A 24,881-nucleotide genomic window follows, 5' to 3' on the forward strand; every position below is an offset into this window, starting at 1 on the left:
TTATAGCAGGTAATTTGATCTGAATGTACAAAAACGAATCTAACTGGTTTTTAACCTCCCTGCTACCCAACACAACCTCCTCTCATCTACCAAGGAGAAAAGTGCATTACCACTGTTCCTGAAATAGCTCCTGATTTCTGATTAAAAAAAAATACCTGTAGTCTACAGCTGTGTATGCTGCTGACTGCTGCATCTGCCCCTGCTAGGCCCAGGATCAACAACTCCTCATAGATGAGGGAAAAGGATGAGGACCTAGAAGTAAAATCCCACAAGGCTTCATACATCAAGCTATGAGCTGAATATTTTTATTTAATTACTTCAGACTTTCAGGCTATGTAATTTACAAAATGTGTTTATTAGTCAGCACAGAAGTACATCGCAGTTGCACAACTCATACCAAAAATAGTACAAGCCATTTTTACCCATCAACATCTACTAGAGCATCAATTAAATTTCAAACTTCCATTACAGGTCATCAACAGGATCACCTGCAACACTTCGAAGAGTTAACAAATCACTGTTTCCTGAATGGTGCACATCATTAATGAACCAAAGCCACTGTACTGCTCCCAGGAGTGATTTTAAAAGCATATGTTAGTCTTGCACAGCTTCAGCTTCTCACTCAGTAGGTTGAACTAGAAAAACAGGCAAGAGAGCACAGGTTTGTCCAGAGTTAAGTGAAAAACAAGTTCTACACAATCGCTAGAAAGAATTATTCTTGCTAAAATCAGATCTGACAGAACTGCTGCAAATATAATAACAATAGTATTTTTTAAAACCTCTTTAAACTGGAATACAGCTTCTTGTGCTCTTGCCAAGGCCATGCAACCAGTTTCTTGGCATAGAAATTCTCATAGTATCTCTCTGAAGCTGTCCCCATGAGGCACCTTGTGAGCTCAAGAACTTGAGCTTATTCTGTACATTCACAGGACAAAGCCCCCAAAGGATGCTGCTCACATGTAGTCACTGGTGAGCAGCCATTACCAACCAAGTTCAATTTTGCTTAGTGCTACGTGCACCATCCCCTCCTGCTGGGATTCAGTTCCTTCTGGCAGGGCTTCCTGTCACCATCCACCTGATGACAAGCAAGTTTCATAGTGGGGCTGGTAAAAATAGGCTAAACATTCCCAGAGACAACCTCTACCTTTAGGTTGCAGCTTCCATCCCTTCCTCTCTGATCAAAACCCTAATATATTCTCCAAGAGTTTCACTAGGAGAGTCAATATTTAACTCCCTCTAAAACAACAAGGGAAGATATTTATCCGAGGGCTGTAAACAAGCAGCATCAGGAATTCAGACTGGGTAAGCATGCCAGTGCAACGCTTTGTCCCTCAGTGACTCTGCAGCTGCAATGGTTGTGCAAGTACAGATGCCACTTACACCTCTGCCACTTCCATCTCTTCACTCCCCAGCTCTCATCCATGTCTGGTACCGATCTGGAAGTGCAGCACTCATGACTGTAGTGTACACTGTGTTACTGGCAGGGAAAGAGCAACAGAGAGAGTGAGTGACATCCCAAAGGCAGGAGGGGGAATCCATCTTGCTAGCAAGGCAGCAGGACAGGTATTTATGGAAACAAATATTCAGCTTAGGTACAGAAGGATTTAGGAAAAGAGACTGATTAAAGACTGTTGGCATCAATCTTTAGTGTTCTGTCCCCCACACAGCACAAGAGAGGAACTGTATTAAACAATAGACACTGTATCTATGTCACAATAGCCGAGATGAACCTTTTCCTTTCCCCATTACCTCACATTGACAAGGCAGAGCAGAGGTAGAGGAAGCCATTACCAAGCTCCAATGACAACAACTGATGCAGATAATATGATTGAGCTCCATGTAAAAGTAAAACTTGATAACATGATAACTTGCAAAAGTGCAATTTCTGGAACAGCACAGAAGAATGGTGCACTGAAATGTATCTCTTGAAAATGCAGTAAACGGCATCTAAAAGCTTTATCCCACTTCCTTTATTACAAATTAATCAGAGCTTCATCAGAACATGCAGAAAAAGCTACTGTCAGTGTTAACACAAAGCCCAAATTTCCAAAAATGGGCAAAGAAGTCCGTGTGACATCCAGCTGCTCCTCCAAAGGAGTCATTTGTTTCACTACTCCAAAGCAATTTCCCATTACCAGACTGAGCCCAAATAAGTGCAGTTCCCTAACTGAAGTGGTAAGACCCAAAAGCAACTATGTTGTGGAAGTAGAGGGTCATGAGCACAAGCCAAAATCTAAGCTGGGAAACCACAGGACTCAAACACATAAGGAAGATCCTTAAGAAGTTTGTGGTGTGCTTTCAAGTGGCCTGAGGCACAGCAGGAGGCACTAATCAACATCTCTCAATCCAATACTTACTTGTTTAAGACTGGCTTCACTGACAACACCTGTACAGAAAGTTGGAAGAGTTGTCATTTGGGGAGATAAAGAGGGAAGTAAATGGCTATTTAGAAACAGCAGTAGGATGAAGTTATGAAAGGAATAATATAAAGTCAAGGACTTCCCACCTTTTTTAAACATCAGACCATTTTACTGAAGTACTTTCAAAAAACGCCCTCTGAAAGACACTGCAATTCCCAAAGGTCACCATGTCTAACAGTAAGTGCCTGTGCTTGAAATAACAAACTGCACAAAGATGATGGGATTCAATTAATCTCCCACACTTTCCACGTGAATTGGTTTCAGCTGTTACGAAATGCCTAAATAGGAGTCCAGAAGCATTTGGAACAACTCTTAGTCTTCAACCCCCCTAGAGAGAGCTGTGCAGTAAACCTTGTTCCCCACAATAATGCAGAGCTTTTACATCCCTGATGAAAGAACACTTCTGCTTTGTCAAAGAACTTGAAGAGCAACTCACAAAGCAGAATTTGAGAAGTACCTTAAAGAGTGTATCAAAGTTGATGTTGTGCTGTCCAGTAGCATTGAGAGCTTTGATGGCAGCAGTTCTGTGGGAAAGCAACACATTATCAATTAAACACACTTGTCTGTTCCAAAGGCTACAAAGCACCAACACAAACACCTTCTTACTAAAGGCCTTAACACTGAAATGCCTGCTTTGGTCTAAAATAACCCCAAGTTGTGTGACTGGATCTCATCTCACAGTGTTGAAGTTCCTGTTACTATTCCATTGAGTACATATCAAGAAGCAACCTGCCAATGCCTTTTTGCACACTACACAGCCTAAAAATCCCATATAAGCACCTTCCTAGTGCCATCCAGTACTTTGGCACTGTTGATCTAAGTCCTTTACCTCCTACTAAATTTTGCTTTCTGAGCAAGTTTTTGGCCTAAGCATTATCTTTACAGTTTCTCATTGCGCTGATCACTGTCTCACACCCTTTCATCTGTGAGTATTGCTTTACACCATATGTACTCCCTTCAGAGTGGCTTTACAGGAGCTGAATGAGCTGCCTGCTCCAGGAGCAAACAGCTGCCTATACTTCTAGCCACTTTGAAAACACATGTTCTCTCCCCACAGAGCTTCCAATCAATTTACCTGCGATCATCAAAAGGAGGAGGGGTAGTCCAGTGATCGTAGTTTGTCTCCACACGGAACCACCTGCAACAAGCACATAAGCAAACAAAAGGTGACTCAGTAGGTAATGCTAAAGTCCAACAATCTGTATCTTTATATTGCCAAAAGGAGAAAACTCCCTCAAAAGGCAACTCTCTCCACTTCTGCAAGCCCAAGGGCCCCATGCTGGTAGCTGTAACAGCCTTGTGGAACACAGGAGCGAAGCCCCTGCTGTAACCATGACCAAGAGGTGCCCCGGCTCTCTCCAGGAAGTTGTGCCACTAAGCCAGTCACTCAGAAGGGAACATGAGAAGCAAAAACCAAGCAGTTTTTTCCTACTTACGCTCCACCTAGGGGATCGAGAGGCCAGAGATCTGCTGGCCCTCTTCTATTCCTCGTTATGACCATGCCTTCTTTGGGTGAGACACCTCCCACAATATAGTAAACCTCAGCAATGATGGGAATGTCAGCCAGTCTGAGAACAGCAGCCTGGAAGTCCTCTGCTTTGCTCAGGGTCTAACACAAAAAGGAGATGAGTGAGGTTAAGCACAAAAACGAGCACTGGGACATCTTCAAAAGATGAAGGTCCAGCTAATTGACTCTTAAGTGCTACTTGAAAATATTAATATAACAACATTAATAGTGTAAGATAACCCCCGGCACAGGTATTCACCATCTAGGAGTACAGCTGTCTTAACTGGTTACGACACAAGTTACAGCTAGTTGAAACACTCCCTAGGAAGGAAGCCTTGGCACAGCTTCTCCAGGACCTTTGGCACTGGAGGCTGCCCTCCAAAAGGGCTGGAATTGCCTCACTACTAAATACAGGTACACACTTAAGTTTCTCCTGAGAAATTCATTTGCTTATCAAGCTGTTAAGTCTTCTGTGCCACTGATTTTCATTTACTAGATGTTTAGGGACAAATGTGGCACAGCTGTGAAATGTAAGATCAACTCACTGCACTTACATCTCTCACAAGCCAGCTGACCGGGTAATTCCTATTGAGGAAAGCAGCTATAGCATTTTCCCACCATCTACCACCATCTGGGGAGAAAAGAAATTACTATATATGTAATTTATATACAGTGAGACAGGGTAGGTGCCTATCAGCACTAAGTACCAACATTTTACGGGAGAAGTACCAACAAGGAGCACAACCTTCAGGTGAAATATATATAGACAACATAATTCCAACTGACAGCCACAGCAGCTTTGCAGAAACCATCTCAGACCTGTCATGACAGGAATGATAATAATCATCTCATTACTCACCTTCCTGACATATTAGAACAGGAAGAATTTCACAGAAATAATAAAACAACTAAAAAACAGGTAGTGATAGTGCTTGTGTTACTGGGAATAATAAGCAAAGTGCAAAAACCAGAAGGCCAAGTTTGTCATTATTTAAACACTTCGCAAAGCACAAAAAAAAAAAAATTAAAAAAAAATCAGTCTGCTTGTCACTTGATAGACCCTGATCCTGATTTAGTCATCCTGCTTCCCCAAGAGCCACATGCTCACTTCCCTCAATTCGTAGTTCAGTTGGAATTAACCAAAAACATCTTTCACTTCAGATAAGCCAGCAAGCAGTCAGCAGCAGCCCATGAACAGAACTGCAGCATGTGTGGAGTGAACATAGGATGTGGAGAGACACAGGACTTTGGTACACAAGCTTTCCTCAATCAGGCCTTTCAAGAGACTCAATAAACATGTAACACTTGCCTTTAAGCTGAACTAAAAGCAGTTTGCCCCAGTAACTATCAGCCCAGGACACCCCAGTTTTGAAAGCATTAACTAACTACTCTGGAATCAGAAGCAGTGTGCATGTAAACTATGGAAAGAATTTAGTGAATCCAACAAGGCAGCATGAGCAACGCAAACAGGAAGCAAGAGGTGCAAGTGCTCCATAGCACAATCCCTACTCAGAGATAATGTACTGGTGGAAAACAGAGTGAATATTGTTTGCATAGCTAAGGAGTTGAAGAACAGATTGTTCAAGACTTAAATAAAAAAATGCTTATCACCATCACAAGGGAAACATAAACGCTTTAGATGATGGCTCTGAGAATACATAATTTCCAGTTCTAACAGTCACCTAATAAAGAAGAGCACAGTATCAGCTTCTTAAAAGGAATAAGGGGGAGAGAAATGGAGACAATTTCCCAAGCTTTGAGTTGGACATAACTGTCATTACTTGTGAAACTGAAGCCCTTATGAACAAGGAAGTGACCTTCCCCCTGCCTTCCCCACTGCTACAAACTTTAGTTCTCAGTAGTGGCATCTCTCAACTCTGCTCTACTACTGGCCTTGCTTAACTGCCTTTCTGGTGTCTCCTGGCATTCCCTCAAGGTCTGCTGCCTTTCCCCTAGATCTTCCCCCTCTTTCCAACTGCCTTATGAGGCCAGGCAACCATGGAATACAGCAGAACCAGCAAAGGAGCAGTTTCTTCACTGTCCAAACTGCGTCTTGCTATCTCAGCCCTCACTTCTGCCACCTCTAATGGTGGCTTTTGACCAGACCACATCTTTTACAGCATTGCCAAGGCCTTCCCCATCCTTTGACACTTTCAGCTCAGGTGACACTGCTGACAAATACCTTCTCCTACACAGTATCCGAAACCAGGCATGTGTGCTTTCACTCCCTGAGGGCAAGGCAAGGCATTCCACTTCAGGTCCTTTTTTGGCAACCTTAACTGCATTGCTCCCTTTGGGAGAAAAAGGCCAAGGCAGGTGACAATCAACAAAACACACAACATCTACTTTGGAAGACACTCCCTTTACCTCGTTCATCTCCAGAGATGGTGAACTTGTGTGGGCTTTGCCCAGTCCATAAACCGACATAACCAAGAAATGTGGTACCTTGGTACGCAACCTGAAACCAGGAAGGAGAGCAGTTGAGCATTCCAGAACAGCACACAGATGGAACCTGCAGCTTGTACTTCTTTCTATAGCTTTCATACCTACGTTACTATAGCACACTGTGCCTTCAGTTACAAGAAAACATGCCAAGTAAATTGTAAAGTGACTCTGAGGCCTCAAACTCACAGCATTCCAGTTGTGATCACTGAGAGCTACAAGACTTTTGCTCAGGTTAAATGGCCAAGCAACAAACAATAACTTTTCTGTTTAAAAAACGGACCAATGAGCATTAAAAGAAAAAAAAAATAATCAGACTCACAAAACTGCACTAGCAGCTAGTTCTTTTTTGGAAATCTTTGTCTAAAGACACACTTATTAGTCACAGAAATTCACAAGGTCTAAAGAAAAAAAGCACCTTAGAATTGGTTCCTACCAAAACTGATCTCTTTGCCATATTCCCTAATACCTCTTTTCTTTTTTAGCATCTTGACATTTCCTTCTTTCGGCATCTCTTGGAAATAATATCTTGAATACCAGATTAAGCTGTTCTGCTTTGTCCAATCCATCACCATAAACTGGATTCCCAGAAAGGAAAGACAATCAGCATTCATCCCACACTGCTGGAGCATAACTGTGCTGCTCTAACAATTCAGTAGAATTGGGATGAGAACCCCATTCCTACATTAAACCCCCATCTAAGCAGCTATGGGGCTGTCCCATTCTTCACAGAACGCCATCCAGCCATGCCAACCGAGACCATACCTGCTCACCCTTGATAAACTGCACATCCAGTGTGATCTTGCTCAATATATCGACAAAAGCGTAATCCAGGTTTCGACCATGGTAAATGTTGCCTTTGTCATCCTGAGCCACAATGCTCGTACAGAACCTGCAAACAGAACAGGGCAAGGAATGACTGAAGGCACAGCTCTGGCACTGCTTGCAATATCCTAGCTGCAGGAGCTCAACCTCTCAGAAGTAACTGAGCTGATGCTCTGCTAAGTGTTTTATTCATGTTACCATACAAAGAAGAGTCCAATACCACTCCACAGCAGGTCAGAAATTAAAGGGCATGCAGAACGCAGCACTTCCACTTGAGAAAAACCATTATTTCATTTCACTTCGGTAAGCCATAATGAAAAGCTAACACCTGAAAACATCCATAAAGTGTCACACTACCTGCAGTTAATTCTGATAATTTCACTTCCATTTGGACTGTCTATAATTTTAATCATGAGTAGATACATTCAAATTAAGTCCCAGCAATAAAACTGAAGAAAATTGATTCATGTATCAGCCATTTCAATAACAGACTACTCTCTAGAACAAGAAGAATGCTCTAATTCCTTGTGTAGCAAGTTCAGTTTCATTAAAACAGGTTTTTTTGGTCAAGTATATTGCATTAGCAGGGAATTAACTTCTATTCTCTGTAGTTTTGAGTTGGTCATTTCAGTGATGCATAACTCTGCCTCTCAAAAATAAAGGTAAACAATTTTTCACATAAGTAGGCTATTCCCAGTTGATCGGTGTTTTCTAATATCCAAGCCAAGAAACTGAATTTCAAGGGCCTCACCAGGGCAAAGTATGGCAAGTATCCTCTGCGAAAAACTAAAAGAGCCAGCAGTTAAATATATCATATTCAATATTAGTCCTTACTAAAAAAAATTATCAACTGAGTACTACACATTAAGAAAAAAATTATCCAAATGCAAATAAGGAGCCATATGCCTTGATATTGGCTAAAATGTATATGGAGAAATATTTTAGGCTCCCCAGAGGCAACACCAAGTGTTGATTATTCTTCTGCACCCTGTTTCTAGGGCAAAAAGAGACAAAAAGTCAGTATTTTTTCACTGAGATTTCGCTTGCTGCCATAAATATACTAAAGTCATTTTCCACTGTTCAAATCGGGAAGTGAGATTATGCAGCCATGGTGAACTTTCATCCAGAAAGTAGTTTAGTAGTAACTTTATCTCAGATTAATGAGAGAGCACCTAATTACTCTAGCCTCCTTTTTGGCCATTTATAAGTGACAGAGAACATTACATCTCCTTCAAACATAAGTGATCTCTACTTTTGGATGGATATACCTTACCAGCAAAAATTATTTTTGTATTTTAATAAGTTTATATATATGTACATATGTTTATGTACAGACACAAAACTACGACAGATATTAGTTGTACTCCCCAATAGAAAACATGACCGTTTCTCGTTCCATTGAGCATTCCATCTGCCAAAAGAGAAGGAAACCTTCCGGCTGAACAGATGAAGTGGTCTCAGAACCAAGAGTGCAAGTAACCCACCTCGTCCCTTCCCCCACGCTGAACTGAAGCTCTCCGCTCACCTGTACGAGACCATGTAAGTACTCAACACTTACGCAGTGGATTCGTAAGCGAAGTTCAGCAGGATTCCATCTCCGAGATTGATTCCCAGTGCTTTGCACATCCCCGCAATCTCTCCCGCGAAGGGCTGGGGCATGAAAAGCTCCAGTTCGGCTGCTATGGGCTGGATGACCTGGTGAACCCATTTGGGTATGCTCTCGCTGCAAGGCACAGCCGAGGGGTCAGCCGAGAGCGGGCCAGCGGCTCACAGCTGGCACCCCTGCGCTGCTCCACCAGCCCTCCCGGCGCTGCCCCGCTCGTCCCCCCTTCCCCGCCCGCCCGGCCACACGCACTCGATGATCCGCTGGAAGGCGGCGCGCAGGAAGGCGGGCTCGAAGTGTCGCAGCACGGGCAGCCAGCGCTGCTCGGCCGGGCTGTCCAGGCTCACGTTGCAGCGCAGGGGGGCCGCTGCCCCCGCCGCCCCGCACAGCAGCGCCAGCAGCGCCCACGGCCCGCAGCCCATGGCGCAGGATGGAGCGGCAGCGGCGCCCCGGGGCCAGCCCACCCTTCCCCGCGCCGCAGGGCCCGCCCCGGCCCTGCCCGCCCCGAAGCGTCACGGCCCACCCGCCCGCAGCCTGCGAGCCCGCTTCGTCCCGTGAGACACGGGACCGAGCAGCAGGTGCGTGGTACAGGGTAACCTGTGCATTGACCCGGCCCTGCTGCTGCTGCTAGGCAACATTGATCAAAGCCGGTCCAACACCGTCGTTTCCACACCCAGGGCAGAGGGGACAAACCCACGCTTGGCAGAGCTGTCAGCATGCCGGCTGACACAGCAAAGCTGTAAACAAGAGAGAAACAGGAAGAGAGGAGACTAGACTGTGGTCCTCTACTGCGGGGGCAAAAAATGACCACTCTCAGTGTCAGAGGGTATTAGTTTCTGGACACATACACAAGACAAACTGCTCAGCAGAAAAAACGCCCCTAGCAGTACAACTGTGGTGTGCAGATTGTACTTGCCTTCTCCTCCCCCTACCTTTGGGCTCCAGCCCCTGCTCCACACTCCGTCCCAACAGCACTCTGGTTCCCAGCTATAGGTGGCTCCTCCACCTGAGAGCTCACTGCACTCCCTGCTGAGGACCAATCCCTGCCCTTCCCTCAGCAGGAACGTACAATTGGAATAAAACAGATCTGTAAAAGAAGAAAACCCAAAAAGCCCCACCCTACTCTGTCCTTCTCTCCCTTAAGCCTTTCTAAGGTTCTTTGCTCTAGGAAGCAGTGTGACAAAACAAACAAAACCCATACAAAAGAATTAAAGTTATTACAAATACATATTAAACCAATACCTAAGTTAAGTCAAGTCAATTCCTACATGGGATAAGAACATGAATCTGGCTTCCTAAAAAGACAGGAAAAAAGCACCCTACCAGATGCATTGCCATTGTACTGTGCCTGTGGCACCTGTTTCTGCACTACAAAGATATCCATCTCTAACAGACTTGGAAAAAGGATGGTATAAATAACTCCCTCAAGTTATAAATACTTGATCAACTCCATTAGAACAGGCGGCTGGGGAAGGTACAAAGAACCCATTAATGGTGTCAACAGAGGTCAAGGCTAAAGCACAAGTTCAACCTTAGACAAAGAATCCAGACCGATGTGATTTTTGCATGTACTTGCCAAGAGTCACTGGCAAGTCCCACCAGAAGGCACACACAATAGGAAAACATTCCTTTTTTCTCTGGTATGTGATTTTTTATTTGTATTTAAATAGCAACAAAAAACCCTTATCTCCCAATACACTACTTGTATTTTTCTTTTCTTAGTAAGCCATAATGAACTGTTCTTCCCCACAACGCTTTAATTAATTTTACCTGCATTACAGTTGAATTTGGTATTATTCAATTGGTCAAAGCCAGCTACTCAGACAACAGCTCACTCCATCTGTACGGGCACTCCCTTAAGACAGGCACAGACACTATACCCACATGCTTTATAGACTGACCAGAATATTTCTTCTTTCTGTGTCTTAGTCGATAATTGCCTCAGGTTTTTACCATTGTCTACTTTAATACTTACACATATAAAACCCACGGTAAGTAAATTACATGAAATAAAAATATGATTGCCTTCTTCCCTAAGAACACTTTAAAATGAAATTAAAATCCTCCAAGGCTTAAGGCCTGTGTCCTATTGATGCAGTAACCACCAGCTTGCAGGAGTTCCATTTACATTTCCAAACAGATCAGAGCTAAATCCATAAGGCACCACAGTCCTTTCCCCCAGGGTGATGGTAGGTGCAAATCGGCATCTCCGGGCAACTTCTCCAAGGGTGGTGAAGCTCTCTCCAGCGTTTATTTTAGCAGCTGTTTTCTCTTTTTCAGAAGTGCATCTCTAAGAGCCAGCTAACCACAAAACAAGAGGGGAATATTCAGGTAAGGAACATAACTGAGAAAGCAACACTACCACATCAGAACTCTTTTCAATTTCTTTAACCTCTGATAAAAACACTAGGAGCTCATCAGCTCAGACAGGGAGCAATGCAAATGCTAACAATTAGAGTGGCAGAAACACTGGGGTTATGTACCTAAACTCCACAGTACAATTAAAGAGCTAGGCATGACCAAATCCCACACAATGAAGATTAGAACAAACTACTCTGACTCACTTCAAACAGAAGATATCTAGAAAGTTACAGTTCAGCTGAGAAGCAAGTAAAATTGGTATTTTGTGAAGTATTAGAAAATTAATTTTCAAGGGGGAAGGAGAAATTTTTACAAGTGCCATTATCACCCTAAAGAGATTTTACTGTACATAAAACTTGTTTTAAGTAATAGCTTAAAACGTGTAGTACTGTGATGTAGTACTTAAAACACAGTAGTACTGCGATGCAGTAGTAGCTCCTAGTAGAGGAGCTTGCTCTGGACTATAGCAAGCAGGCCATTTTATCTTACCACCAAAAAGCAAAGCAGAATGCAGTGCCATACAACTAAGATCCTCCCACCCACTCAAAACACTCAGGCTTAACAGACTGGTGCTGCAGCCTAACTTTCATGGGGAAAAAAGTATGAATAAATGCTGTTTATGCATTAAATTTGAATTTAAAACATCAGTAAGGACAAAATGCTTCAAGATCTTTTTTTAGAATAACTGAGCCAAGTATAACTGTAAACAGCAGGTTTTTAAAGTGCCAGGATTGTTCATTTGCAGCCTATTGTGTGTGTTTTGAGAGCTGGTTTCAATGTTGTCAGCTTTAACTGAGGTGAGGCAGAATGATGCCAAATAAGCATGTACAGAGGACATGTACTAGTACTAGACTACATGCTCCTGATCAACAGAAAAGCTTCAGATATTCTCTACTGAGTCTACTAATAGTTCCTGCCTTGCCCTTCCTAAGGCAAGAAATTGCAGACAAATATCATTTGGATAAAGTGTATGATCCTGGAAACAACTCTAAGTTCAAGCAGCATGTAAACACTTGCACAAAACACCATCTGGGAAGTAAAAACAACTGGATCATTGGATTATTGTAGAACGCATTTGGTTTCTTGAACGCATTTGGATGAATTGAATAAGTAACACCTTGTAAAACCCTAGACTGGCAGGGGCTTGACCACTGAGAACAGCATTAGTGTCAAACTACTGCTTAACTGAACAGCTTTTGCATCTATTCCTCAGGAACATTTATGACAAGCTATTACATGACCTCTATGCCAGGACACATGAGTCTGTGATAGGTCAGACTATGGAGAGTGAACAACAATCTGCAAAGCAGCTCTTCGTCTGGGGCAGGAGTGGGGCAAGCCAAGCCACAGGCTTTCTCTGAGTTACAGCAGCAGCACCTCAGGCCAGAAAGTAGGCAGCACCACACCTGTACCACAAATCACTGCTCACACTGCCCCATCCATCTCCAGCATGAAACATTACCTGTTTCTCCCTAAAGGAACGCTTGTTCTTGGTCCGGACACTATGGCTGTACCTCATCATCATGAAGTTCTTGTTCTTCTGCTTTTCTTTATTGGAAGAGCTGGCAAATGGGTTAATTTTGGTTTTCTTTTTCACAAATTCTTTTCTGTCTGTTTTTCCAGCCTAGAATAGACAGTGCAATAGAGTAACAAGGGGTCATTTTCCTTCACCTACTATCAACATCATCTGCCTGATGGTAACAGGTTCTAGGGCAATAACAACAAATCTGGGTTCGGCATGACTGTGTTCATACATGGCTTCTCCCATACTGGCTGTATTTCTTAAGTCACAGTGAAAATTGCATCTGTTTGCATTTTCATGGTCACATGTGACCAGCAGGACACCCTATTTGTCACAGCCAAGATGGAACAGCGAAGAACCAAACAAATCACCTCTCAAAACCCACATGGCAGCTTGGCACCTACCTTTGATATGCAGCCTCAGCATTTCCTCCTGCGGAAGACAAACCCAAACCCAGAAGGACAGGATACAGGACACACCAGTACCTCACCTTTGCAGTTGCCAACCTGGTCTCCTTGTCTGACTTGGGCTTCTTATGCAGATGTTCAATATCTCTGAGCGAAAGCAACTCCCCCCTACACACAAATCCAATAAATGTCACCACACAAAGCTTCAGTTGGCAAGGAAAACAAGATGCCCCCTTCACCCTTTGTCTCTCACCATCAATTTAGACACAAACACTTCTTGTTCCCTTCAGGATGCCCCTCATGCTGGGATATCCATTACAAAAGTCACCCACTTATTTTTCAAGTCCTACTTTTTTTCACCAGGTTTAAGAAACACTGGAGCTATAACCAGGCAGCTACTGCTACAAAACACCCCCTCTCACACCTCTAGGCCTCAACAAGTCAAACAAACAGTCTCAGACCTTTCACAAGCTCCTCATGATGTTTTTCCCAGGTATAAGCCAACCTCCAAGCCCAGGATCCACTCTAGGCTCTGGCTGTTACCAGGGAACACTGATCAGCAGCAGAGCTCTGTGCCCTACTGCAATGAACAGCTGCATCAGGAGAGGATAAGTAAGAAAAAGCACTCAACAGCCCATATCCTACCTGCCCTCCTCCTCTTCATCATCTATTTCAATATATTTCCGCTTTGCAGCTCTGCCAGGTGCAGAATTAAGTTCTCTGGAAAGCTGGGCAAGACGTATTTTCTTGAAGTCTTCCTGAGTTAGCAGCCTGCTTGTACTGACTGCTGCAGCTTTGGCTTTTCGTTCCTCTATTGGCATGCTTTTCACTTTTTCTGCCTTTGGAAAAGAAAATGGTACAAAACAATCAGAGCTTTGCACCCCACTCCTGTGCCACAATCCAAGATCCTTGCCTCCCAAATACAGAGCATGCAATGGCAATATTGTTGGGAAATGCTACAACCAGATGTCAGGATTTTTCCTTGTCTCATATCCAACATCTAGTGTCTGAATGGAGTGCATGCACACCAGATTTTAGGAGTACAAGCTCTCAGCTGATTATCACAGCTCCGAAGGCATTGAACCCTGAGATATAATTCCTCCTTCTCCCCTCCCACCCTTAAGAGCATGTGTACTTCAACAGCACTGCTGAACAGCACTTAAGCCTCACTGCTTCATGACAGCTTGCTCTGAAGGCCTGGGTAGGTATTTAAGAGCAGCTACATGAGGGTGAAGAGCAAGAGGATCTACTCTGTGATTAACAAGACTCATATGTACTTGGCATAGAAGAGACTTGGAACTCACTAATTGTTGCTGCTCCTCATCCGAGGAGTGATGCACATCAATCCATTCTCCATCGTCATTGTCCTCCTCCTCACTCAGGCTAGCACTTTCCCAGCCATCTGCTCACAGAACAAGTACAGAGCTGTTAACACAAATTCATCTTCACTACCCCAATTGGCAATAATTGATGCTGCCATCAATTATCAGCCTGTTCTCATTGCCTTTCACTTATTTCACCTATCTCCTAACTTCATTTTGTCCTGGGACAAAAATCATACTATGCTCTGCAAAGCTCAATTGTCATCTTCAGGGCAAGATCCTGAAAACAAGGTGCATTTGGGACAGCCTGAAGCACCACAGGAGTTAACAGACTGATTACCTCATAAGCAATAGTGTTCCCCACTCCCAGTGACCTAAACCAACCCAACAAGAGAAGTACTGTGGTTTATAGCTGGCTTAGTTCAGACAGTCAAAGCACGGCTCTTCACTGCCATGCTGGCTGTAGTGCTGAAGTTAGCAGCTGCAGCAGCCAAGCCCAGTGTTAGAGTGATCACTACACAGCCTACATTCCTCCAGCCCCTGCAGCATCTTCAAGGCACTCAGACTTCATTCACCAAACTCTGCCTTGTTTTTAAAGACTCTTCCATCTCTTTTCCAACTCAGGCATGGGTTCCAGGGTGTGTAAAGCATTTACACAGGAACTGAACTCAATAAGCCAAATATAATGTCCAACTACTGTTTTGGTGTTCTACAATATTCAGAAGGTTTTATTTAGGAGAAGCTGAACACAAAGTTCACAGCTGTACTGTCTGTCCCTCTGCTTCCCATCTCAGTGTGTATCATAAAAAGCAACACAGTACCAAACCCCACTGACAAACTGCACTTACCCAAGGACAGACATGTGTAAGACAAAGCACAGCAGGAAATGAAATGCACAAACACCAGGTTCCATGTCCACATAAAATCTTAGTGACAATGATGCCCAAACCAGAATTTTTAAAGAAAAAAGGCCAACCTTCCTCTTGAGTTCCTCCCTTTTCCTTTTGATCCTCCACCTCTAGTACTTCTGCTCCTGGAATGTAGTCTTTGGCATCCAGTTCTCCATATTCATGAATCCTGGCTTCCACTGAGGCCTCAGTAGGCTTACCCTGTACATTAACAAAACACACATTGAGCAGGCTGCTATTATAATATCCACCAATCCATGAAAATACCTAGAAGAATAGGAGGGTGTGGCTCCAAAGACCTTCCCTTACTCCATGTGGCAGAGTTTAATAACTCAAGGTCAATGTGTCTTGGAAAACAACTCAACTTCAGGAGCATTACCTAACCATGAGTTAGATGAATGTGAACTAACAAAACGTGGATAGCACACCATGTCCAAAGGCAGCAGGCAGAGGAACAACACAGACTTGACTCCACCTTCTCAAGAGGATACTGAGACCAATTCTCATCATTTTTGAGCACATGGGTTTTTAGTGAGTGCAAAACACACGAAACATTTACCCTGAACTTCTTCTGCAGCATCTCTGGATTCAGAGAACGGAACAGGTGTATCAGAGTTCTTGCGGACATCATCACATCTGCCCAGGAAATGAGACAGTCAGGAAAAAACCAGATCTCTGAGCAAAACAAAAGCCCACACAGATCTCCAGCAGTGTGGAGATTTTACAACTGACTGACATGTTCTCTGAGCTTATGGTTCCCTCTAATTTCTCTGGTATAGAACACAGCATTTCCTCAGGGCTAACTCTTCTTAACAATCCCTTCTCTTGCTTTATTTTTGTCAATTAGTTCCTCTACCCTTGACTGTTTTGTCTGCCATGGCTACACACTCCAAATAGAGAGATGTACCCCAACCACTCAAAGTGGTCTCAGCCCATATAAACCAATTAGGACAGCACTTCCATGAAGGTTGTAACTGAAGATCACATAACACAGAAAAAAAGAAAGTTTAAAGTGGTATCCATGTAATATTTACTTTTATTTTTATGTGTCTTGTACTGAACAAGGTCTTGGAGCAGATCTTCAGTCATGGCTAAGGGACACCTTGCAGTGATTTCTTTTATTGCGTTGATCCTAAAAATAGGGAAAATCAGTTATTTTCTCAACACCAGTTAGGAGAAAGTGCCACTTACAGAATTAATTACCGGAAACTTGAAGAACCTTATACAGCATTTATACAACATACAGTGTAAGAGGAGAAAACCATCAAATACTCCCAGCAAAAAAACCAGAACATTGAAGCTAACATACTTGTAACTCAAGCAGCTTCTTGAAAGCATAGCACAAGTAACAGGAATAAGCAGCAAGTGGTTAAAAAAAACATGTATTTTATCACATCTGGAGTTTGACATGACTCATACTGTACCCACCCTACAGTCATGACCTCCCCAGAATTCTTGTCTGTGACAAAGTTGTTGGCAATGGTCATCAACACTGACTGGATAATCTGAAAATAAAAAAACTCCACATATTTAATCAATTATTAACAGACACATCCTTTTTCATAGAAAGACATCAGGACATGTCAGGACAGCCCACAAGTATCTTCTAAACACAAGTATTTTCTAAAATTTTCTTGCAGAAAATAAACTATTTCCCCCCCCCTTTATGAAACAATGCCTTAGAACTTGAAAAAATGGCTGTAATTACCATAAGCTTTTCCAACCAATCTGACCAATTCCCCTTCCCCTCCCCACACACACACTCCATGTTGCATTTCCATGCTGCCCTGCTGCCCATTTAATATCCATCACAGGGAGAACACTGACCTCAGGTGGTACCAGCTGATGCGAAGCCTGTGCAGCAAACAGAAGAATCTTTGTCACTTCTGGAAGAAAAGGAGGAAGAAGATACCAAAACATATTGCTGCAGCTTGCTCCAGCCAATAAACACATCCTTTAAAACTCAACAAGCTGCTCAGTCAGGCCCAAAACCATTCAGCCTGGACTTCTTTGGGACAGCTGTTTCTCCTCTCCCACCAAGCATTAGGAACTCCTGTGGCCTCCACAACAGCCAGCTGAAGCAAAAGGAAATGCTCCAGAACTGTAGTCAAACCCCAGTAAAAGGAAGCAGCATAAGGCAACCATACTTAGCTTAGCTGGTCAGGATTAGGGACTCACATTGCTTTTATTCCTTTGCTCAAATCCTCAGGTAAGGAGCCCTGAGTGCACACAGCCTCCACAGAAGATCAAAGCACTTGGCACTTCTGGCAGTCTACTCCTGCTTCCCACCAAACCACTGCTACCTGTCCACTTCCACTGCCACTTCTATCAAATGCCTGTACATGAGACATGAGGGATCAGCAGTACCTGGAGTAACTACTTACCCCTCTGATGGGGCTGGAGGAACCTCTGAACAAAGGGGTAGAAATTAAAAAGAAACAGCTGCAAGGCAAATTGCAACATATTATCTTCTTGTCTTAGAACTTGAGATCACCTTCATAAGCTGATACATGGTAAAACCATCTCATTCTAGTGTGCTCCCCAAATGCCTCAGATTTTAGAGCCAAATGTTGTCTCCTATGTTGAGTTTCATATTTGTGGGACAAGGAAATGAACTGCACCAAGATAAATACAGCTGCACCTAGCCCTTATCACTTAAATCCTTAAATGCCCAACTTGCACTGGATTACTCTTCACTTAATTCAGTGCTAATACTTTATTACTGGAGAGTCCACATAAAATCCTCCAAGTGCTGTTTCCTTCTTGTTCAGCACCACCTGAAAACTCTGTGGTCAGCATGAGCAGCTACCCAGGAAGGTCTTGAAGCACCAAGTTCTCCTCTATTTTTTAGGTTCAGCTCCTCTATTCCAGACCAATAGCTTTTCCTATGAGAGGCTTACTTAGTCCCACCAAGTCTGTACCACTACCATTGCATTATGCCTCCTGGCAACTCCCTGACCATTCCTACACACTTTCGGACATAGAGAAAAATTAAAGCTTATTTTCCAGAGGAACAAGGCCAGAATATTCCCACAACCACACCAGGCCGGCTACCAACAGACCACCCTAAAATTATCCAAGTACATACCTCATGTATTCCAACAAGCCTGGATATTAGGTCCATAAGCATCATCTTCACTTCAAATCGCTCCTTGCAGTTCTCCAGCTGCTTCAGTAGTTTCTCAGCAAAGTCTGGAAGAGGCAAAAATGGTTTTGCAGAAGACAATGAGCCCAACACAGAACTCAAAGGAGATTACAGTCACAAGAGGCAGTTTGATTTGTTCTTATTTTCAAGGCCCAGTGCCCTTTCACAGAAGAAATTCAAGGTGACCAAAGCACTTATTCCAATAGGTTATTTCCCTTCTCATATGCCTAAAAGGCCTGCTGTGCACAGGTTCAGCAGAGAGAACCAGATGTTCCCCAACACCATAAGCACTGGGTCAATACTGAAAACTGAATGTTTAGATGCATTTTGGGTTGATCTGAGAACATAAGATCCCCAGAGGTTCACTGGAACAGATGACAACCAAATCAAGTGCTGTTAGATTAACCAAATTGCACTAAGAGAATTCACTGCACACTCACCTTGGGGATCATGAATCAAGTGAATGGCAGAGAAGTTGAACACCTCTGGCTTGCTCTTCTTTTTCTGCTTCTGCATGGAAACGAGTAAAATACATTTCTCTTTTTGTGAGTAAAGTCCTAAAGTTTCAAGGTTGCTGTCAAAAGATTGTTGCCTCTTGAAGAAGGTCTTAAAAACTACCCCTATTTTTCAACCACAAGCACTATCTGCCATCTGCAGCTAAACAAGCAGGGCAACAACAGGACTTCCGTACTAGAAGGATTAAACCAAGGTGATGGGAAGTCAGACAGCCCTCTCCTCACCTTGAGGACCTTCATGGCTTTCTCCAGTTTCTTCTTGCGCTTGGTTGTTTTCTTGTTGGTGGCATAGCGCATCATCAGATCCCTGGCTGTAGGGCCATCATCCTTGGGGAAGGAACACAACACTCACACCAGTCAGGTGACCCAGGCTCCAAATGGCAAGCACAGAAACAAACCACCAATATTTTTCAGTATCCCATACTCTGAAAACTATCCCCCTTACTAAGCTTCAGAACACATAGGTACCAGCATCTAAAAAAAAAAAGAGCTTAGTGTTTCTCTTTTAACAAAGAGCAAAGACATCCTGGGGCCAGATGTCAGACACTGAAATTGTTTGTCAGTCACAGAAACATCTGGTGACAGCTAGACAGGACAGTGAGTAGCAGCAAGGCAGACAGATTGGCAAAGCCAGAGTCGCCAAGATGACAGACCCAATAACAGGTCTGAAAATCAGAGAAGGGAAATATTTGGTCACAACACCCACCTCAGACTCCGACTCGCTTCCCTGTTTCTCATCCTCATCTTTCCCAAGAAAGAACTTCAAACTAGCAACTAACACCTGAAAAGTAAAATGAGATCATGTGGGACAAGCTGACAGAATTTACAGCCACCCAACATCCACACCTTGAGCCATGCAAAGATTAAACAGTTTTTTTTAATAGGCATAGATCTGAAAATAAAGATCAGAATATAAACTATGGATCAGAAAATAAACCAAGTTACAGCCTGAGAGCCACAAGTGTCTTACAAACCCAGACAACTTTAGCTGCCCATCATTGCTCAGAGGCAACCAGAACCAAAGAGCACCTGAGTTGCCACAAGGCAAAATTCAAAGCTGCCAATTGTCTTATCATCCTGCAAAATCATTTCAATGCAGTTGCTCCATGTCAACACTGTCAGGAGGCCCTACACAGGCAAGAGCCAAGGTGATGCTCAGAGCTCTCATCCTGCATTAATTCAGATAATTTTGCTGGTTAGGTTTTTAGTCTTGGTTGGATGACTGTTATTGAATGGAACCACTTTTGGAGCTTCACAGAGCCAAAAGTGGTTTAAAAACTTTAGAAACTTGTCTCCAGCCATAGGACAAGTTTTTAAAGCCTTCAGAGCCAATGCAGAAGGCCCAACATTCAGTCAGGCCTGCTGCTCTCCTCAGTTAACCATAGCCTCACAGTGCTGATATTAAGGAGGTGATATCCTGATAGTCTGTTCTGAAGAGCAGTGAAAAGAACATCCATACTCCCTGCACCAGGCTACACTTGTTACAAGATAAGCTGCCAAGCTCCACCTCCTCCCATGAGGGTTATTTTGAGAGTTAAACAAGCAACAGACAAATCAATGAAGTTTGTTTGCTATAACAGCATATTAAGTTACATTCACATGAAGAAGGTAGCCAAGGTAACATCCAGTGTATGAGTGATTTCTGTCCTCACCTTGGTCACTTTGGAAAAGCAGGCAGTTGTGATTACATTGACTGTTTTGGCATCATTCCTAGAAAAAAAAACAAGCCATATCTCATTTCAAGTCTGGCAATTTTATCTTCTCAGAAAATTAGTTCTCAGCAAATATTTAAGTAACTCATTTCACACAAGACATTATTTCTTCTCAGCTAAATTCTTTGGTACAAGTTACAACCCCACTGGGGTACAAGTAGGAAATCTATTTAAGTCACTGTCCCCTGCATTGTGTCGTACTATGTGCCACAAAGGACGCCCGTGTGCCCCACAGTAAGTGGCAAATGGACACAAGCCTGCCAGACCCACCAAATATTCCTTCTGTAAAGCTCTATCATCACATCCAGAGATATCTTGGCAGCAGTAGGATTGCTGTCTCTCAACATGGTGTACATGAAGTTCTGCAGTGCCTACAGAACAAGTTGAAAACATGTCTTTAGAGGTCTTCTACAACAGCAGCAGCTCAGTTCAAAGTACACAGGAAAGCTAAAGCACCTACCGTGTTCACTTTATTGTTCTTGTGTTTGGCGTTGACATTCTTGATGTCTGTCACAATGTGAGTGTACAAGGTCTGCAAGTGGAGAGATGACAGGGAGTAACACACAGGAACACACACCCTGTGCCCAAGCACTGACATAACCCAGATGATCACCTCTGAGAACATCACTGGCTTACAGCAGGAAAAACGAACAGGACGGCATCCTGTGGAGGCTCATGGATTCCAAAATCATAATGAATTCACAGTACAGCAAGGCAGGACAATGAACAGCATCAAATACTGCTTCAAATCCTGCCCCTGCCTCATTCAAACCTGTTCTGACAGCCAGGTTTTTCAGCTGCAGACACAACCAAACTGCTCAATCCCAAACAGGACGAGCCTACAACCTGCAACAGCAAGGTGTTTACAGCAGCAAAACTGTTACTAGTCCAACACAGAGCTGGAGCCTGCCTCCAGCACTGACTGCTCCAACAGCTGAGCTATTTTAAGCTTTACTTTCCCAACCAAGCAGAGAAGAACTGCCTATCCTGCCATTACCCCACAAGCTGGTCAAAACCCACTGGAGATGCAGGTTTTTGTCAGCACACCTTACCTTCCGTAGCAGTTTATCGTGGCATCGCAGCAGTTGAAAGAAGAGCTCCAGCAAACTCGTCGGATTTATTAGATTCTTGTTTCTCAACAGGATCAGAGCCTTACAGAAGGTCTGCAAGAGAACCCAAATTTCACATCCCTCTCCAGCTTCTCTTCATTGACAAGCAAACCCCAAGTTCTCAGCTCACACCAAGAGCAGGGTGAGCCCAGGGTGGTCTCACCATGCGCAGGTCGGGGTCCAGGACCGTGTGGTGGTAGGAGAGCAGCTCCTTCAGCTGCTGCGGGAAGCTGGCCATGTGCTCGGGGTAGCAGTGGGCAACCTACAAGGGACAGGGCAAGAGAAGGCTCTACAGCACACCTGCGCTTCCCTCACAGGGCTGGCAAGGGGCACGCAAGCTGTAAATTTAATTGTTTGTATTTCACCAAGCACAGCCTGCCACAGCCCCTACTGCGGGGATGGGGCCCGGGGCTCACCTGCGCCAGGAACATCAGCAGCTCGGCCAGCTCCTTACTGGGCTTGTCCGGCTGGAAGGTGAAGATCTCCACATGGGACTGGTAGTGGTGGTACTGCTGCAGGAACTGCACACACAGAAAAGAGGCAGCTGAGCAACACCCACCCGTACCCCGTGCCCATCCCGCAGCCCGCCCCAGCCACTCCCCGGTCCGCACCTCCTCGGTGTAGGAGGTGGGGTCGCGCTTGATGAGGTTCTGCAGCTGGGGCAGGTTGCTGGGCAGTTTGTTGCCCTGGCGGCCCGACATGGCTGCGAGCACCGGCACCGGGAGCGTAGCACACGAGGGCTCAGCTGGCCGCCACCATCTTAGCCCGCCCTCGACGGCCGCCGCCGAGGGACAAACCTGTGCGGGAGGCGCACTCCAGCAGAGCGCCCCCTGGCGGCAGAGCGGTCAGCGGGGAGAAGCGGCTCCCGGGCGGCCCCGCTTCTCTCAGACCGGAGCCCGGGGCAGCGGGAAGAAGCGGCTCCTGGGCGGCCCCGCTTCCCTCGGGCCGGAGCCTGGGCAGCCCTGAGGGGTTAACCACGGAGCGGGGCCCGGCCCGGACCACAGCTGCCCCCTCTGCAGCGTCCCGGGGCAGTTAGCCGCAGCATCCCGGCCTTACCGCTCCAACACAGCGCTGGCTCTCCTCCCCTCTCAGCTACTTGGAGGGAAAACGCTTCTCAGTACATCTCAAATGGTCACTAAAGAAGCAGCATTAGAAGGTAATTCTCATTGAGGAGAAAGGGTTAATCCGTGTTTAGTCTTTTTTAAGTTTAGCTTTTGATCAAGAGAATAGAAAGCAGACCTCTTCATTTGCATTGCTTATACTTTCTTTAGACATCTACTTATTTATACTGTAGAATAATTGTCATTCATCAATACAGTTTACTTAGCAAATAGCAGTAAATAAATTTGGTTCAATAAATGCTCTTAGGTTCAGCCAGACAACATCTACCAGAGTAGCATTAAGGTATAAACTGGGTACAGTACAAAACCATTGACACAACTGCCCATTTAAGTCTCCACCACTTCTCTCACTGGCAAGCTTTTCACTTTGTTGGCCAGAATCTCAGAGCCAGCTGCAGCCACCTAAGCGCATGCCTGCTACTATGGACCAGCTCAGGTGAGCTTGGGCTTTCCTGTACCTTTTAAAGCAAGTAAAGCACATCCCCTTCAACATACCTACACAGCCCACAAAAAAACGTTTAGCATCACTTGGAGAGCAAAATAACTGCAAATGCAAAACTAAAAACCTGTTACCACATGCATAGAACAACAGCAAGTCCTCCATCACCAAAAGAGTTAAATTAACACTTAATACATTTACATTGACAGTTATTCATTTGGTTCATTTGCTTTAGCCTCTACTTTGAGGCAGCTTTACTTTACTGAGCCCTCCAGCACAGCCCTTGAATGACCCAGCCAAGGAACCCACTTGAGCCTATAACCTCCATGGGCCATCCCTATTTCAGCACCCACAGCTCAAAGTTTTGCAAAACCAAAACACCACTACACAGGCTTAATTCCACCTAAAGAGCAGAAAGAGAGCTCAGCTTCACACTCCACTGCTCCAACACAGTTAAGTCACTGACTGGCTACAACACATTTGCAGCTAAAGTGAGGAACAGCCACACTACTAAAGAAAGGCAGGGAGCAAAATAGCCTTATCCACACTCCAAAGCAAAATAATAAATACTCATTATCCCTACAGGAGCAAGGCTATTGCTTGGATTTCTACGAAGGCAATTAACAAGGTTAGACAAACTAATTCAGTCTCATTACATACAAATAGAGCACAAATAAAAATTATCTTCCTAAACAATTTTTACTCATTTAATATTAAAAGATGCATTATTAAATAAACAGCATATAAGACATTATTCTCTATAGTGCTTTTAATGAAAAAAATCCCAATTTTATGAGCTTTTTATCAAAGTTTTTTACTTAGGAAGCCACAAAACTCAAATACCTATAATATTAGCATCCAATTCTTATATAAAATTAATTTATAAAACTAGACTTCATGATTAATTTGGCTTCTAACCAGCATCTTAAAAAATCCCAATAGCAAACAAACAATTTATATTAAACAAATATACCAAAAGTTAACTCACCACCACCATTATTGCTCCTAAGAGAAAAAATGGGGGCCCTGGTGTGAGCATTTATACCCCAAGCCTGTTATCTCCTGCACACTGATTGGACTGATTTTCATTACTAATTGTTTTCCAGTATGGAGCTATTGCCTTTTGTAGGGACTTTTTCTGTGAGAGTGTATTAGAAGGTTTTTTCTTTTGTTGCTTAGTTGATACGTGGGTTAAGCATGCTCTAAAAGAAGCAAAACAGAGAACCAGCACACTCAAAAGAATGGGTTTTGTTCTTAAGGTAAATTAGGCTCTCTCAGAAAGTGAAAAAAAAGGGCAAGGTGTTACTGAAGTTGCTATTAGGGCACTAAGGTGTTTCTCTGCTCTGTGTTTCTATATTTTGTCGACCGGCTAAGCAGTAGTTGGGCCTGCACAGTTCATGGATGGGGTACGATTGCACGTGATGCTAGCCAGGGAGTTTGGAGATGGGCAGCTCTTGGCTCTCTTTTGCTCTTGCTGTAATCAGCCCCAGCTTTTTATCCCATTAAGAGCTGGAGAGCTGGAG

The 24,881-nt window shown here is 44.0% G+C and overlaps 2 protein-coding genes across 3 annotated transcripts; both read right to left on the reverse strand.

Moving 5' to 3' along the window:
• Positions 1 to 336: 336 nt before the first annotated feature.
• On the reverse strand, positions 337 to 9,307 carry NAAA (N-acylethanolamine acid amidase). Of its 2 annotated transcripts, XM_071431246.1 has the most exons (11): positions 9,050 to 9,306; positions 8,753 to 8,917; positions 7,135 to 7,261; positions 6,295 to 6,385; positions 4,482 to 4,558; positions 3,857 to 4,029; positions 3,496 to 3,558; positions 2,878 to 2,944; positions 2,358 to 2,386; positions 1,381 to 1,477; positions 337 to 635 (listed from the first exon to the last, which is right to left on the reverse strand). In XM_071431246.1, the coding sequence occupies exons 1-10, from the start codon at positions 9,217 to 9,219 to the stop codon at positions 1,402 to 1,404; spliced, it is 1,038 nt and encodes a 345-aa protein (XP_071287347.1). In that variant the 5' UTR covers positions 9,220 to 9,306; the 3' UTR covers positions 337 to 635; positions 1,381 to 1,401. The 2 variants fall into 2 exon arrangements, with proteins under 2 accessions (XP_071287347.1, XP_071287346.1); XM_071431245.1 differs by lacking the exons at positions 337 to 635; positions 1,381 to 1,477; positions 2,358 to 2,386 and having other exon boundaries at positions 2,395 to 2,944; positions 9,050 to 9,307.
• A 1,115-nt stretch (positions 9,308 to 10,422) lies between these two features.
• On the reverse strand, positions 10,423 to 22,581 carry SDAD1 (SDA1 domain containing 1). The gene is made up of 22 exons (XM_071431247.1): positions 22,410 to 22,581; positions 22,215 to 22,319; positions 21,962 to 22,060; positions 21,742 to 21,852; positions 21,150 to 21,221; positions 20,960 to 21,060; positions 20,630 to 20,687; positions 19,684 to 19,758; positions 19,203 to 19,304; positions 18,903 to 18,972; positions 18,406 to 18,509; positions 17,702 to 17,759; positions 17,145 to 17,203; positions 16,746 to 16,822; positions 16,352 to 16,449; positions 15,877 to 15,953; positions 15,386 to 15,518; positions 14,392 to 14,489; positions 13,733 to 13,926; positions 13,171 to 13,255; positions 12,621 to 12,782; positions 10,423 to 11,098 (listed from the first exon to the last, which is right to left on the reverse strand). Exons 1-22 carry the CDS (start codon positions 22,497 to 22,499, stop codon positions 11,048 to 11,050), a joined length of 2,079 nt encoding a protein of 692 aa, XP_071287348.1. The 5' UTR covers positions 22,500 to 22,581; the 3' UTR covers positions 10,423 to 11,047.
• Between the last annotated feature and the right edge of the window lie 2,300 nt (positions 22,582 to 24,881).

This window comes from Agelaius tricolor, unplaced genomic scaffold (genome assembly GCF_023055355.1).
Source record: "Agelaius tricolor isolate 1412-34295 unplaced genomic scaffold, bAgeTri1.0.p SCAF_8, whole genome shotgun sequence".
NCBI classification, from domain to species: Eukaryota; Metazoa; Chordata; class Aves; order Passeriformes; family Icteridae; genus Agelaius; species Agelaius tricolor.

What these genes read in the sequence shown, in the direction of transcription:
- SDAD1 (XM_071431247.1), bottom strand. Translation starts at nt 22,499, where the DNA reads ATGTCGGGCCGCCAGGGCAACAAACTGCCCAGCAACCTGCCCCAGCTG. An exon ending in GGGGAGGTCATGACTGTAGG is followed by an intron (nt 16,450 to 16,745) that starts GTGGGTACAGTA and finishes CCCTATTTTTAG; the next exon opens with GATCAACGCAATAAAAGAAA. An exon ending in GTTCCTTTAGGGAGAAACAG is followed by an intron (nt 11,099 to 12,620) that starts GTAATGTTTCAT and finishes TTTTGTGGTTAG; the next exon opens with CTGGCTCTTAGAGATGCACT.
- NAAA (XM_071431245.1), bottom strand. Translation starts at nt 9,219, where the DNA reads ATGGGCTGCGGGCCGTGGGCGCTGCTGGCGCTGCTGTGCGGGGCGGCG. An exon ending in TTCGCTTACGAATCCACTGC is followed by an intron (nt 7,262 to 8,752) that starts GTAAGTGTTGAG and finishes TTCTGTTTGCAG; the next exon opens with GTTCTGTACGAGCATTGTGG. An exon ending in TCAGCTGGCTTGTGAGAGAT is followed by an intron (nt 4,030 to 4,481) that starts GTAAGTGCAGTG and finishes TTTTTGTGTTAG; the next exon opens with ACCCTGAGCAAAGCAGAGGA.